Source organism: Brienomyrus brachyistius, unplaced genomic scaffold (assembly GCF_023856365.1).
Source record: "Brienomyrus brachyistius isolate T26 unplaced genomic scaffold, BBRACH_0.4 scaffold40, whole genome shotgun sequence".
Lineage (NCBI taxonomy): Eukaryota > Metazoa > Chordata > Actinopteri > Osteoglossiformes > Mormyridae > Brienomyrus > Brienomyrus brachyistius.
This window is the reverse complement of record NW_026042315.1, coordinates 2,677,782-2,694,148: the sequence shown is the minus strand read 5'-3', so window position 1 is coordinate 2,694,148 and position 16,367 is coordinate 2,677,782. Positions and strand designations below refer to the sequence as shown.

Genomic DNA, 16,367 nt, shown 5'->3' with positions numbered 1-16,367 from the left:
CTCCTGTCATGATCTGTAATCTCTTATTTTTTCATGTCTCCTCCAACTCATGCCAGCAGAGGTCGCTGCTGGCCCTTTGTAACCCTCCTAATTCTCCTGTATCCCATTATAGTTCTCCATCCTAACCCTGTACCCCTGTTTTGTTGCTGATTAGTGTGCTGTGTATAAATATGCCTGCCCTCACTGCGTTCCCCAGCTCAGTCATTGCTGTTCCATGTGTAGTCTGTGTTTCCTTAAAGCCCACCGAGCTACACACTGCCCCTAAATTTAAATTCATATGTAACCTGTGTGTGTATGTATAACCTAGATTTGCCCAGTATGTAAATCTAATCCAGACCTTGATCCTACACCTACTATAATTATAAGTACCTCACTATACCTATATCTAACACTGCTATTCATCACCAGTGTTACATGTCAGGGCTTCGCTGCAATAGATCCCTCAGTGCTGCAGGTTATTACTGTGACTTTGCACACACACACGTTGCTGCTTCCTCAGCCAGTGTCACATATACTTTATTACACACAGACCTCAGTAATCTCTGCTACACTCACACCTGCTTACTTTACATCCATGGTTAAATTCTCCTAATGGAATCTATCTTAATGTCTTTATTCTATTTTATTTTATTTATTATACCATATTATTCATTGTATTGTTCTTTCAATTTTATTTCTATTTTATTATTGCTAATACACCGGATCTGAGTGCCTCATTTTGTTCCCTTCATATAGAACACGTTTTGTAATGACAATAAAACATCCTTATCCTCATCTAAATCACACTGTCTAACTACTAATCTGTTTAAATAATATAATTGGATTTCAAAGGTTAATAGTCACTCAATTACCCCCTCAGCCCAACAGTACCACAAACACCCAACATGCACGGAAATGTTCTCCTAAGTTGTTTTCCCTGCCTGGAACAATACCACAGCAGTCACATGGACTAATGTTTCAAAACATTTCGGAAACCTTGCATTGAAACTTGAGGTCTTTAGAAGGGATCAGTCCTGGGTGGCAAAGTTGCCATCACAAAGGTTTTTGATTAAGGGATTCATGATGCCAGGTAGCCATCTTTCACAAGCTGGTGGGCTGTGCCACTGATGCCTTTGCTTGGGTTTTATATGTCTGTCCTGGTTTGTGTTCTTGCCACTTCAGGTTCCCTGGTTTTGGTCTACATTCCTCGGTCCTCTACTGTGGAGTCTACCTTCTGCTTCACCTGATTCTGGTCGCCCATCCAGTCAGCGGCCCATGTCCCCCTGGTTCCCTGTTTCCAGAGGTTGGTCTGTTAGTCTCCGGGGCCAGGAGGCAGAAATCTGCCATGTTGGATGGGCGGCCCAGGTTGGGGTGCTCCATCATAGACTGGTACATGAAGGATTATAAATGGTTTTCAACCAGTATGTACCGAGTGTGCATCGTGACGAAAAGAATGTCATGGGAATATTTAGGACTGACTGCAGTATTAGTTCAAAGCATGATTGTGTTTTTCTTAATTTTTATTGATTTATTTTTGTATTATTCATTTTTTAATTATTAATTTTCTTAAGTAACTTGATTCAGTTAAAAGGGGTTTGTCCATTTGCTTTAGCAGAAGTTTGTGTAAGTATGATGTTCACCTTCCCTTTTCATAGTCTAGTCTTTGCCAAGTTTTATGCTTATTTCCCCTGGTTAAGTTAATCTGACTTGTGTGTTTAGGAGGGTCATACAGGCTTTTTGTTTGTAATGGAAGCACAGGGTCTGTACTTGCAGCTTATTTGCCATGCTAATAGAAGCATTTTACCTTCCTCTCTAATCTCTTTTTTTCTTGGCTCTCACTGCAGTCTCCTCTATGCCAGGGTTTCTCAACCCAGTCCTTGGACCCCACTGCAAAGATCCACAGTTTTGCTCTGTCCAAGCTCTCAGCACAGCAGTAAAAGGTGACTGTTTGGTTCATGCATGCAGGGATCTGGGACAGAGCAAAAACGTGGAGCTGTCTGGTGGGCTGAGGAATGAGTTTAGAAATGCTGCTGTATGAAGTATTAAACCATTTGACCGGTTGGATAAATGTTAAAATGTTTTCTCAAAATATAAAAAGAGATAATCTTCTGTTTTGCGTCTCATTACAAGCAAACTTGTTTTTTGTTTTTATGTCACTCTAGTATTTGATATCTAATTTTCAGTCTTCTGGCAATATAATCTGGTGAATGGGGAAAGACTTCCAGCAGGGGCTCCGGTTTCCTCCCACAGTCCAAAAGTGTGCAGGGTAGGTTAATTGGCAAATCTGAGTTGTGAGTGTTTGCGCCCTGCAGAGTGTTGACTCCTGCCCAGGGTTGGTTCCTGCCTACGCCTGTTGTTCCAAGGACAGGCTCCGGTCCCCCCCGCGACCTCAGTTTGGCTTGCTGTCTCCCCCCTTGGTTTCCTTTGGTTTACGTCTTCACTAGCCCCCTTGTTGCTTTGACTTGTGTGTAAGTTATGTATGTGTGATTGTATTGCTGCATAGGGAGTGACTGCTATTTTGTTTTGCAAGTGTGTGTTGGACTCTGTTTATTTGGTCAGGGAGTGAGGTGGAGTGTTTGTCTTTTGGTTTCCTTTTCTTTTGCACTTAGGTGAGATTAGCTGTGGGTCGCACTTGATAGTTGGGGATTTTGTTTGTTATTTTGGCTGTGGTCACTCCCAAAGTCTTTTGCACCGGGTTATTTGTTCAGTGTCAGTATTATACATGAAAAAAAATGAAAATACAAAAAATATCCCTTTGTCCACTGGTGTTCCCTTCTTGCCCTCACCCTGTTTGTCCCTTTATCCCATTCCCCTTTCCCGTGAATACTGTTACACTCCAACCCTAGACAGCATATCAAAACAGCATCGTACCTATAGTTTTAAAAGAGATGAGGGATATTATTCATTGACCTTTATCTTTGCTATTTCAGAAATCCGTATCTGCTACCTTGTGACTGGAAGTATACACTGTAAAAAAAGGCAAAATTTGTCACAGTTTTAAACGATTTTATATCAGCCAATTTGACTACAGTATAATTATTTTTTTCCTCTTATGTTAAATGACAGAAAAGTTTTATCAAAACTACATTGCATAACTGGCATCGTAGTACTGATTAGCACCGATTCAGACATCCCGATGAACAAATATGAAGTTCATTTAAACTGTGGTACCTTAAATCCGTCAAGTTACCTCGATAAGCCAGTAACCCTGATTCGTAGTATAGGCCACTGATCACAAGCACTCTGTGTAAACGTATTGTTTAACCGGCGCTGTTGCATTACCAGGGTGAGAGGTTGACTTGCTGGTTAGCTATAAAAACAGACGTTAGTGCAACTCCACATTAATGGTGCGGTCATCATGGCTTATAAATGCTTATTATCGTTCATCATTGTTTGTGTCAGTAACGATAACATAAACAAGGGTAGGCACCAGGAGAACATCATTGGCTCTTGCATCGATTACTTTTCCCGTAACACCCTTTAGATTGTTTCCCTGAAGGGCAGCAAACCGACAATTTCGGTGTGATTGAGCTGATCACGTGTGCATGGGGAGGGAATGCGGACCACATGACCTTCCCGGCGAGCTCAGCACATCCAGCATCGCTTCGCAAATACAATCAAAATGTTTTATCTTTATTCACACTTTTTATCTTTATTCATTATCTCTACGATCTCACTGCTGGACGAATGCCTGGCATTCAGAGCATTCTTTATTAGCCATTTGCCTTTGGATGCAGTTTATTTGCATGCCCCAAAGCTTCCAGGCGTCAGTAATTGCTTCCCACGTTACTCCGGTCCTGGGGTCTTCTGTAACTGCCCTTTGGGATTACATATATTCAGCAAATGCTTTTGTCCGAAGTGATGAGAGTTTGGGGTCAGAGCACTTGGGTCTAAGGGACTTGCTCAAGGGCTTAACAATGTTACGATTACTCTGCCATGGGAGTTGAACCAACAACCAAACTGGCAGAGATGGCCAACCTGCTGAGCTCCACACCCGCTGACGATCTCCTTTTCCTGTCTGCTGCAGTCTCCATGGACCTGAGTCCAGAGAAGCACTCTGAACTTGAGGACATCCGGCTGAGGAAAGGAGCCCTTCTGCTGGAGATCCAGAGGCTGCGGGAGGCGCTGAGAGAGGCCCTCATGGAAGTGGAGGTCCTTGAATCCAGCACCAAACGCAGCCAAATCTTAGAAAAGAATAGGCATGTCGCCATGGGAAGAAAGAAATTCAACATGGACCCTAAGAAGGGTATCCTGTTCATGGTACAAAACAATCTTCTCCGGCACACGTCTGAGGACATCGCCCAGCTCCTATACAAGGGAGAGGGGCTGAACAAAACAGCCATTGGGGATTACCTGGGTGAGAGAGACGACTTCAATATCCAAGTCCTCCAAACATTTCTTGGGCTTCATGAATTCGTAGGGTTCAACCTGGTACAGGCTCTCAGGCAGTTCCGTCTGCCAGGAGAAGCACAAAAGATTGACAGTATGATGGAGGCCTTTGCGCAGAGGTACTGTCAATGTAATCCTGGAGTCTTCCAGAACATTGACACTTGCTATGTACTTTCATTTTCCATAATCATGCTAAACACTAGCCTTCATAATCCAAATGTGTGAGACAAGCCCAGTGTGGACAGGTTCATCTCCATGAATCGAGGAATCAATGATGGAGGCAACCTGCCAGATGATCTCCTCCGAAATCTTTATAAGAGCATAAAGAATGAGCCATTCAAGATTCCTGAAGACAATGGGAACAATGCCTTCTTCAACCCTGACAGAGAGGGTTGGCTCTTCAAAATGGGAGGAGGACGGGTGAAAACATGGAAAAGGAGGTGGTTCATCCTGATGGATAACTGCCTTTACTACTTTAAACATACTGCGGATAAGAAACCCAGGGTGATCATTCTGCTGGAGAATCTGAGCATCCGTGAGGTGAAGGATCTCAGGAAGCCTAACTGCTTTGAACTGTACATCCCTAACAACAGCAGACAGCTGATGAAAGCCTGCAAAACGGAGGCGGACGGCCGCCTGGTAGAGGGCAATCATGTGGTGTACCGCATCTCGGCGCCAACCCCTGAGGAGAAGGACAAGTGGATACAGAGCATCACTGCTGCTGTGAGCGCTGACCCTTTTTATGAGATGCTGGCAGCAAGAAAAACACGGATCTCTTAAAACAGGGGTGTCAGACTCATTTTCACCCCGCGCCACATCAGCATCATAGTTGTCACCTTATTCGGCCCTCAGGAAACCACCATGTCCCCCACAGACGTCCCGATGTCATGTATTTGGTGCCAGAATTATAGAACACACAGGACTATTTGTGCCAGATTCCAGAGGAAGAAGTCAACCACTGTGAAAATGACTGCATTCACAGACGTGACATTGCTTGTGATGATGATGTCTTCACGTTGTGCACCTCTGTCATGGCAGAGAATGGTCTTGATGTTCCTCTGGATGCTTATAAGGCAATTGACCTCTACCTGCGCCTACGAGAAGAATGATCAGTTCTTCTACACATTGAACGATAAAGACTGTGTGAATATGTTTGGATGAGCTATTGCAGAAAGTATTTATTTCAGAACAAGGAACTTTGCACAAAACAACTGACTATTTGACTATGATCGCCCACTCAAACATTTGGGCCCAAAATTGTTGTTGCAGACATTCTTTGCCTTTATAATGTGGTCTCACAAAGTAATGTTTAACCTTAAGGTAGCATGACCGAATTCCAGGTTTTGTTTTGATGCGACTTATTGTTCACTACAGATTTTATCATCGAAATGCCCTGTCCTTTTTTGTATAAATGTGAAATTAAATGTTATTTGCACTGTATTGCTGATCTTTATGTCAGAGAACCTTTTTTTCTGAGAATCCACACTGCTGTAAATTTGCATCAACATGATTGGGATTGGGATGGAAAAATTATTTTCCATCTTAACCCATATTCTAAGCATATTGATTTCTCTTGTAAATTTTACTTTTACAGCAGTATGATTTAAGACACTAACAGCAATTTTTCAACCAGTAATTGTTAATGTGATAGGAATTGCATTCAACAGCAAATGCGTTCAACTTAACCAAATGTATAAATCTTACATATTCTGATGATTTGACATTCCCCCGACGTCTGTGTGATGTATTTCAGCAACAACACGCAGTTAATGAGATCACTATGCGGAATTTAGCCGACTGTTATTTTACTGATTAGGATATATCACCCAAGATTGGGGTATACTATATATCAAGGGTCAGCAACCTTTTTGAAACTGAGAGCTACTTCACGGGTACTGAGCCATACAAAGGCTACCAGAACAGACTTTACCTAAACTTATCTAAACTTCATGTAGAATAAACACGTTTTAAATGCTTTTTTGGATATTGTCATTTTCAAATCTATATAAATACAAATGTGATTAAAGAAGAATAGCAACAAGATAAAATTAAATTTTAGTCGCTGCCCACTGGTGAGTTGTGGTATTTTTAGAACAGGTCCGTGGGTGACTCATGTGGTTCTTGGGGGCATCCTGGTGCCAGTGGGCACCATGTTGGTGACCCCTGTTCTAAATGGTATGTAGGGTATGCAAACTACACCAACGCTTCTGATGTAGCTACATTTAGGCTTATAGTGGAATAATATAGTGGAAGATTCCTTGCGTGAGTGTCTGAGAGCGTGAAAGTCATGCCAGATGCATGGTAGTCGGCAGCCCTGCTTTCCGTGTGCATCTGTCTCTTACTTTAGGTGGCTAGAGATCCAGCATTACTCAGGATTAGGAGCCACTTGCACTGATAATAATTAGTTTCTTTTTCCCCTTGCAGTCTGCTGCTGTATAACATTATGAAATCAGCCCAAAAATCCGCAACCCATGACCTCCTAATATTTACCCAAAACTATGTTTTCAAAATAGCACAATAGGGCATGAACACCGCAGACCTGGAAACTCTGCTGAGCATTGAGAATCAGCGTGCAAAGGCTCTTAATTTGGATATGTTTGTGAAACATTCTGCTGCACAGCACAACAAAGAAAAACAACTGGTCAGTGATAATGAAAAGTACAATCAGCATTGTTTTAACCATGAGAGTCCAAATGCTTAGATAAATTGTCACTTTTTCAGTGTAAGTATGCTCCTGAGCTCCACGATTCTGAATGATAGTCGGTTTCTCACTGAACCTCCATGCCACTCTGTTAAAATCTCTTGCCACCCCATGTAAAATTTTCTAGATCCACCACTGTGCCAGAGCTAAGACTTAAGAATCTTGAGTATTATTTCAACATAAACTTTGCTTGGGTGCTTCATACTTTAAATTAAATATAAATTATGGCAACGTGCAAAACTATTAAGGAAAATGCAACGTATTTGTTTTTCATTTACGTAATTATATATGTTGATTATGATTCTTTTTAGTTCCACAGTACATGCAGATACTAAAATCCAAGCATGCACTCTTAGGTTAATTGCTATCAGTTCATATAAAGATTTATAGAAATTTCAGTCAGAGACTAGCTTCTGATATAAAAAGAATGTTTACATTTTTTTTGGGCATGGAATAGTTTTTCAGTGCTGCATGTAGTTTCTCTTTATTGTTTGAATAGGGCACACTTACACATCAACAAGTGCAGTGGCAGTTGTGATGTTCTCGCATATGAGAAAATACAAGGACAACTTTTATTAAAGAAAACGAAAGGCTTTACTCTCCATACTCCAGTCAATTGCATGCATAGGCCTACTGCCGCATCTCACTTTGCCAACTTCCGCTTCCGTGCGGCTCAGGAGGATCTGGCTGCAGAACACTGGAAAGGGGTCCACAGCTCAAGGGGACCACCAGAGGACAGATGGAGTGGAACCGGGAACCAAGGGATTTGCCAGTGACTAGCACTCACTGTTGTTTTCGACTACAATAAAAACAGCTGTACTGGCTGAATAATGAGCATACAAAAAGAAAAAAAGACATGGATAGGAATAAAAAGGTAATTAAAAATAGAAAAACAACTGAAGAGTCATTCACACTGAACACGCGTCTCTGCTCTCAGGACGATGATCCTGTCAACTGCGCCAGACTGTGACAGACCGAACTACAAAACTGTAGACTCAGTGGACAGCTGACTACGCCACCCTAGGAATTTCATCCAGCTTTCCATTGAGACTACAGTTTTGCAGTCTGTTCTGCCAAACAATGTATTAAAAAGTGCAGTGTTATACATGACACTGTAATTAGTTCAATTCAAGAGATGTACTATCAAGTTATAATAGTGTGATTATCATAATCACACAAATATATGAATTCCTCTGATACTGAATTAAACAACCCTTTATGCTGTCCCTTATGTGAATTAGTAAAAATTTCCACACCTCTTTCACCATAGACAACCATTCTCTCCATAGTCAAATGCAATTCCAATTCCCCCTTTTATTTATTGTATGGCAGACAGACAGCAGTGTATTATTATATTATAATTATATTATATTTATTATAATTATATAATTATATTATATTATAATTATTTTATATATCATTATATTAGGGTGCCCCTCGCAGAAGGTAAATTTAATCTTATTTAATTACATTTTCTATATAGCGTCAGATGACAGCAGACGTCATTTACTGTAAGGTTACCTTTACTATATAAGACATAACAGCTCCCAAAGTTCTTCATCTGGTACAGAAAACATACGCCTGACAGATGTTGAAGTTTATTCCGTCTTTATTCTTCTAGACACCGTGAAAAACTATAAAATAAACATATTATTAAATTCCTGCATTACATTTAATCTTACAAGACATTCTAAAAGATCCATGATATTACCGCTAAACAGCGGCTCATACATCACCGCAATTCCACTTTTCAATACAAGACAACAAGTAAATACAATAAATATAAATTACCGTGTGCGCCTTCTGACCAAATGCTTAGGTGTTATTACAGATCCTGCCGTGACAAGCCGACAAACCACAAGTTGACTCCATGAATCTCCCAGCATGCATTTACTCCTACCCTATTCCGTCACCTAACCATGTATTCAAGGGTTAACACGGATCAATTAAATAGTCAGCAGAGGGCACTGACATACATTTCACAGTATACATTCTATATTAAATCAAACCAGCAAAAGGTGATTATAAAATAACCGTCTTAGCGACAGTTACAGAGTGGCGTAGTCACCCTTTCGCTCTATAGCGCCCCCTACCCCTACTACGTTTATAATTATAATAATTGCCTCATGTGCAGTTACGCTGGTTAAATTACCTGGAAATGTTATTAACTGCACATTCTCCTAGAAACTAACAACGGTGCTCACTCAGGTATATTTATAATGGTCAGAAAGCTGATGTAAAGTCTGATACAGTGCTGAATGTGTTATTTTGTAGACAGTAATAGGTTTAATTAATTTTATATTCCATTACTGTAGAAAGCTATACTTGCTTACTTAAGGCATTTTGCGTTATTAATGTGTGATGTAAATGCAGGTAGTTTTATTACAGTCAACTTTTATTCACAGTGAGTAGCTTGTCATCATGAAGAGGAAGTGTGACAATCGTGAGGTTTTGGGCAACCACAGAAAAGCAGGAAAGTAAGTACAGACAGTGAGATAATTAGTGCCAGTCAGATGATAGACGTATACAGTATGTGAGTCAAAGGTTCTTCATATATTAATCATTCTCATTCAGGTAACAAATCCTTAGAAATCCATTCCTGAGCATCATGCCAAGAAGCACCACTTGTTTACTGATAACTGCTTTCATGTAAACTCTGCTGTGCTGAGAGTAAAGATGAAGAGGGAGAGACAGCAAGAGGCTGCTGACGGCAGAGAATGCAGGCGACATGGAGGGGAGTGAGAAAAGGAGCAAATATTGATGGTTAAGAGTGAATAATGACGTCACAGCAGCCTGATCCTGATGTTAGTTTAATATGCTTCTTAGTTTGGCCTGTGGTGTGTATTTCAGATACAGCATTTAATCAGGGAGACTGAGTGTGAGTCAATGACAGAGAGAGAGAGAGAGAGCAGACAGGCAGGTGAAGATGAAGGTGTATTAGGGAGGAGGGGGGAGGAGCTTGGACCTTCACCAAATCAGCCAAATGTAAATGTCACGTCTATCAAACAGGAGACCCTGCTTTCAGGAGAAATGGTTTAAAGATCACACTGGGCTCCCTTACAGCCCCCCCCCCCCCCCCTCGTCTTAAGGGGGGTTCTTTGTTTCTACTGTGCAAAATAATTTGTAACACAAATGTCTAAACTGGCATGAAAGACACATTCAGCTCTTGTGAAGACTGGCATGTGAAACTGGAAAAGGCACTGGGGAAATTCAGTGCACATAAAGACAGGCAGTGCCACAGATTAGCACTGATGACATGGATTCAGAAGATCAATCCTGTTAATATTCAACCTTCAGATGAGCTGGAAAGAGCAGCAGCAAGTGAGGAAAAATCTTCTGGAGCTAAGTACTTGGCACGGCAAGGCCTGGCTTTTCGAGGTGTTGGTAAGGAGAGTGGGAATTTCAAGCAGCTTCTAATGCAAACAGCAGAGGGCGATGCAGAGCTGACCATGTGGCTGAAAGGTCACTTTGATTTCACCAGTGCTGTTTAACTGTAACACCTGTTCCTGGGTTGCCCTCAGTCCTTGTTATTGGTTATGATTCTCACTGTCCTGCACTGTGTCTTGTTAGCTGTGTATTTAAGTGCCTGTTCTGCTTCTGTTCTTTGATGCTTCATTATAGCTGTATGTTGTATGTATGTATGTATGTATATAGTTCTCTAGTTGTGTTTATTCCATCATTTAGTTCATTCCTGGTCATTTGCTGTTTATTTTGGATCCATCCTGATCCTTTTGGTTTTGATGTGTGTGTTGTAAAAAACCCTATTTTTCCAGCCGTGTCATGCACTGCCACAACCAGAAGAGGGCAGAAGATATGGCACAAAAAACAGGAAGAAGCCTAACTTTAAAAAGAACAAAAAACATCAAGACTCATCCAGCATTGGGTGGTGGGTTAACGAATAACACAAACAATCAAAGAATAAGCAAACAAATGAGAGAAAAGATGCAGAGATGACTGAGAAGCAGGGGATGACTGGAGAAGAGATGACAGGAGCAGAAGACAGGAGGGATACAGGAAGAGCGGAGAAGACAGTATAACTGAAGAATGGGAGAAGAGGAGAGACCACAGAGGAAGGAGAACATAGATGACTGGAGGGGAGGGAATATAGGAGCAACAGAGAGAAGGAGGAAGGGCTGCGGAGGAGAAGACAGGATAAGAGGGGAAAATGTGAGCAGAGAAGGACAAACACCCCCACTGCCCAGCAAAGTGCACTTGTAAGTAAACCACAATTTTAGCCTTGGGCTCAATATCTGGACTTGTCTCTGTGTAGCAATGCATAGAATCCTTGACACTGGCTATGACTGTACTGTATTAGTCCTAAACTTGCCATTATAGTGTAAGGAGAAAAGATTTTTTTTAAAATAAATCATTTAAAAAAAAAGGTAGAGCGATGTAGCCGCCGGAGAAGTCCCCCCCCCCCCCCCCCCCCCCCAAAAGCCCTTTTTGTTCCCTTCTAGCTACCAGATGAAACTCACAATGCACCCCAACGCCACCTAACTTCTCTTCCACATGATGCACCTTATTTACCCTCTGAATCCTGTCTATTATTGAGCGTTTTTCTATCCATTTGATTATAAACTTATTACACTGTATGTACATTAGTCAGCCACATATGCTGTACGGCTTTGTTTTCCGGACAGTCTGGGCTACTCAGATGTGTCATAATTCGATTTGTAAATGCTGACAGTCTTGATATTATCCTTCTTATCAGGAAAAACTACTTCTGCATATAGATATTTCTCAATTTTTAGTCTCATCTAATATAAAAATTGGCAGGTAGTACAAATATAATCTTATAAATGCTGAGATTAGAGTATCTGCGATGCAGGAATGCAGGGGTTTCATTGGGGCCCTTTCTATGGCTTAGTACTGTGAAGGAATACATGGTTAGTGCCAGGCGCAAATGAATATCTTTGATTTTGCATCCATTTGGTAACTTGTTGAAGTTGTCTGATAGTCAGTAATACATGGTTTAATTAATATGATTCTTTATTTACTACTTTATAACATCTGAAAGAAACTGAAATAGGAAAGCTTATTTTAATTTATGGTCCACTGGATAAACACAGACATTACAGACGGTTTTAGAGTCTTATGCTGAATGTTTTTTGCTATCGTTTTTCTGCCTGCATATGCTATGATTGGTGCAGTGAAATTTGAGAATGTGTTTGTGGTCAGTATCATAGCCTCAGACAACAAACCAACGCTGTAGCGTGTCACTGTGTTTACATGTGAGAGGGGTTCCAGTTACATAATGGACTCGTTCTAATTGTTTTGACGGAGCTCGACAAACCTAAAAAATAAATGCTGGTTTTATCAAAAACTATGTCATATAGCTATATTCCAGATTTATTACAGCCAATCACATCTCAGAGCTCCTAGGAACCTCCTTCTCCCTACATTTCCCTCCTTCACACTCTTCCCTCAAATACTGTTACATTTGTCTTTTTTCCACACTCACACCCTGTCTTGATCATACTCTGACTGCATGGCATCCATATGCAGGGCAAACTATTTTACAGTCTTATCTAGTATAATAGGACATAAACATTGAATTTGATAGTTATCTTTTATTTACACATTAGAACACAACACATGAACATGAAGGGATCGTTTGCATTTGCAACCAACACCTCCGCAAACCCCCTGTGGAATACTGGCCGCGGACAGGGGTGGGAATCCCCAAGCTGGAAGACTGTACTGCGTCATGTTAACATTAGCTAGCTAGTTAGCATGGATACAGTGTGCACCGGACTAAAACTATAAAGGACGTAAGGTGTGTGATATAGTAAAACACTTACTAACTGGTAATGCACGTTAGCATTACGTTAAATGACAACTTTACCTATTACTTACCAGAATAGCCTCCTACACGTGCGACGAATGACAGTAGGCAGAAGGCTGTGCGTTTTTCAGAAACACACCGGAGTTAAACTTACGCCGCATTATTTACCGGCACTTCTAACACCAACATTTACAGCCATTAACTCATATGTGGTAGTAACACTGAAATTACTTTCTCTGCGTCAAAATAAGGCAACACTGTGATTTTGATACTTTATCATTTATACTTAACTGTACCTTCCTCCCATTCCTCCGTCTCTGCTTATTGACATTTAGGAGAGTCTCAGATATAAATTAACAATTCAAAATTATCAAAGACAGACACAACACTGAAGAGATGACAAAGACAAAGTTTGAAAAGTAAATATGTTTTATTGCAAATCTCTTATCTTAACATAGCCTACCTTATCATATGTTAACTTACCACATCTTATATTTTAACTTAGCCTATCATCATATTTTAACTTAGCCTATCTTATGATATTTTAACTTAGCCTATCTTATCATATGTTAACTTAGCCTATCATATTTTATCTTAACCTATCTTGTCATATCTTAACTTAACCTATCTTATTATATTTTAACTTAGCCTATCTTATCATACAACTTAACCTATCTTATCTTATTATATTTCAACTTAGCTTATATTAATATATTTCGTCTTAGCCTATCTTATATTTTAATTTAGCATATCTTATCCTGTCGTATCTTATAGCTACATTAACACTTAAACAGTATCTCTTTCCGTTGGGTCCCGCGGGATCCCAGTCCAAATGCAGGGCTCTAACACGGGTATTCTAAGAAAAAGAAAATAAACACTTTACTTAACTTTACTTAAAGCAGTCATATAACTGCATTATACATACCCAATTAATGCCTTATAAATCATTTATAAAAGTATTAAAAACACGGCTGTAAATACTTATACAAAGGCATAGCACATTATAGCTATCTTGATAATGCATTATGAATGCTCTGATCTATATATGCACAATAAATATCTTCATAATACATTATATCGGCCATTAATCCATAATAAACATGGCTATAATGTGTTATGCTTTTTTTTCTTCAATATTTATACCCATGTCTATAATATATTTATGGATGCATTACAGTGCATTGTGAAGGTGTCAATAATGTAGTTATATTACTGCTTTAAGTCATTTCTAAACCTGAATTCACAGCCTTATAATTACTGCCTCTTGCTACTTCTTCTGAAGGGCAGGGGACAGCAGAAGAAGCACCACTTCATCTTCTTCTTCTTCTTCTTGTGGCTCTTCTCAGTATCATCTTCAGAATGATCTTCGGCATTCACATGGAATGATACTTCTTCTTCACTGTAGATCTTCTCGGCAGCATCAGCATCTTCTTTTGTTTTATCTGTCTTCATCACTTCAGTCTCGTCCTCTTCCTCAGGTCCTTCTTCTGGTATAGTCAGTAGCTGTGATCTGTCTTCAGATGCCACCATACACTGAAACCTGACCAGTGTGGTAGCATCAGCATCTTCTGCCTGCTGGAATACCACATCAGCTTCTTCATTTTCCTCAGGTCCATCTTCCTGTAAAGTCTGCAGCCATATTCTGGCTACATATGCCGCCATGCACTGCCAACTGTCCACTGTGGCAGCATCAGTGTCTTCTGCTTCCTGAAGCTCCTCATCTGTTTCTTCATCTTCCTCAAGTTCTTCCTCCTGGATGGGTTCTAGCCAAGTTCTGCCTCTTTGTGACACTACATACTCCACAGCATTCCCTGTACTTCTCCCTCCTCCTCCCTTAACCTCCTCCACATTCACTCCCACCTCACATACATTCTCCTCACCTCCATTTAGCATATCCATCATACTAATACCAGCCTCTGTCCCCTCCATCACAACCCTGGAGGCCTTCCCCTCAAATGTTCCCCACTCTGGTACCTCCACATATTCCTCACTACTCTGCCCCCTTACCTCACTTTCCCCCCGGCTTGTCCGGTCCTTCCTGACTTTCTTTTTTTTGTTAAGGTAGCAAGTTTTATAAATTTCCCAGTCTTCAGATGAAAGGCCGTAATTACTCTGAAGACTTTGAGATGAAATACTAGTGCTGGCTAGCAGTCCATCGTTTTCCACACTCTCCCCTCCCTTACTAACCCCTCCCTTACCCAAATCGGTAGACCCCCCCAATCCCCCCTTAACCCCCCCAGCCTGGACAGTGGGGAGTGTCACTGGTGAGAACTCCTCCACACCTTCTCCCCAGTTGATCACTTCATCCCACAGGTTCCAGGCTTCCCAGTGTTGGGTGTTGGTCCATCGATCAGCTCTCTCAATTCGCTCTCTGGGGAATAAATGAGAGATTAACCAGCACTTAAGAGAGATAATAAAATAAATAAAGAGCTGGAAATTCTTCAACCATACAGAAAATACAATTGTTACAATTATTATAATAAATAATTACAGGGTTCACATATATAAAAAAGAAAGAATAAAAGAAACAGCGAGCAAGATTGCAAAAAAAATCTACTGTAAAATGCACGATACTGTAAGTGCAATATCATATTAAACAGTAATGTCACCAAATTATAACTAGAATCAAATACAAAACAACTGTGCTCCACATCAAATGAATACCCAGATGAATACTACCAAGAACTGAGTTAACACTAACCAAGCTAAGAATATTTGAAAGTGTTAATCCTGTGTAACAATGTAAAGAGATGTAATGATAAACTTAGAAGCATCTAGCCTACTCCGAAAGTAATGCCCCAATTTTTTTTAACAATTTACCTACCACCCTGTACAGTAGGGGGTCCCAACTTCCGGTCGGGGTTCCGGTACCGTCCGCGCGGAGTATTGCACCGGGCGGCAGACAACCGGGGGTAGAGGAGCCAGCCGACCCGTTTATTAGGGGATCGCGCCGTTTTGGAAAGAAAGCTGCCCGTATTGATGTACGGAAATACGCCATTAGCCCCGCATGTCCGCATACACCTTCAATCTCCCGCCGCTCGGCGTGAGAACCCCCAAATTATACCGCCGTCTTACCGATTCGTGACACTTTTCTACGACGGAAACCGATCCGCGGACATCGAAAGGTTGGGAAGCCCTACTAAACTAGCATGTTTGAGATGAATTTACTAACCAAATAGTCTGTCATTATTTAAATATTAGCAACCACAGTAGCAATAAAAACCACTGCACTTTAAATGACGTTAAAAAATATGTAATATTAAAAAAATATGTAATGTTTTTTATTGTATTATAGACATTTACTATGTCATTATAGTATAAAAGGCTAAATAATCGAAGTAGCACAACATCAGTTGAAGAATTCAAAGACATTTTGGAGAGCTAACAAGCTACTCACCTCTGCGCCATTTTCACTCAGAGTTTGTTGTGCTTCAAACGGTAAAGTTTGTTTACGTTGTTTCTATGGAAACTGCTCTGACTCTCCGCTTGACCGTAATATAAAGGCATGTATGC

The 16,367-nt window shown here is 40.6% G+C and overlaps 3 protein-coding genes across 5 annotated transcripts in view; 1 reads left to right on the top strand and 2 right to left on the bottom strand.

Moving 5' to 3' along the window:
* LOC125722598 (uncharacterized) overlaps positions 1–15,014 on the bottom strand; it is a 114,037-nt gene extending 99,023 nt beyond the window's left edge. The window contains exon 1 of the mRNA XM_048998787.1: positions 13,454–15,014. Coding sequence (XP_048854744.1) covers positions 14,109–14,783 — 675 coding nt within the window. The 5' untranslated portion in view covers positions 14,784–15,014 and the 3' untranslated portion in view covers positions 13,454–14,108. The remainder of the gene's footprint in view (positions 1–13,453) is intronic.
* Positions 1–16,367, top strand: part of LOC125722566 (cytohesin-2-like) — a 227,538-nt gene that overhangs the window by 1,629 nt on the left and 209,542 nt on the right. Inside the window, exon 2 of one of the 2 annotated variants that reach the window (XR_007386465.1) lies at positions 1,162–1,263. The exons of the other annotated variant lie outside the window; for it this stretch is intronic. The gene's annotated coding sequence lies outside the window, so the exon portion shown is untranslated. Of the gene's footprint in view, positions 1–1,161; positions 1,264–16,367 lie in introns of those variants that run through there. 2 annotated transcript variants of the gene reach the window in all.
* Positions 13,346–16,367, bottom strand: part of LOC125722597 (uncharacterized) — a 426,618-nt gene continuing 423,596 nt past the window's right edge. For both annotated transcript variants that reach the window (XM_048998786.1, XM_048998785.1), the window contains one exon: positions 13,346–13,525. The gene's annotated coding sequence lies outside the window, so the exon portion shown is untranslated. The remainder of the gene's footprint in view (positions 13,526–16,367) is intronic.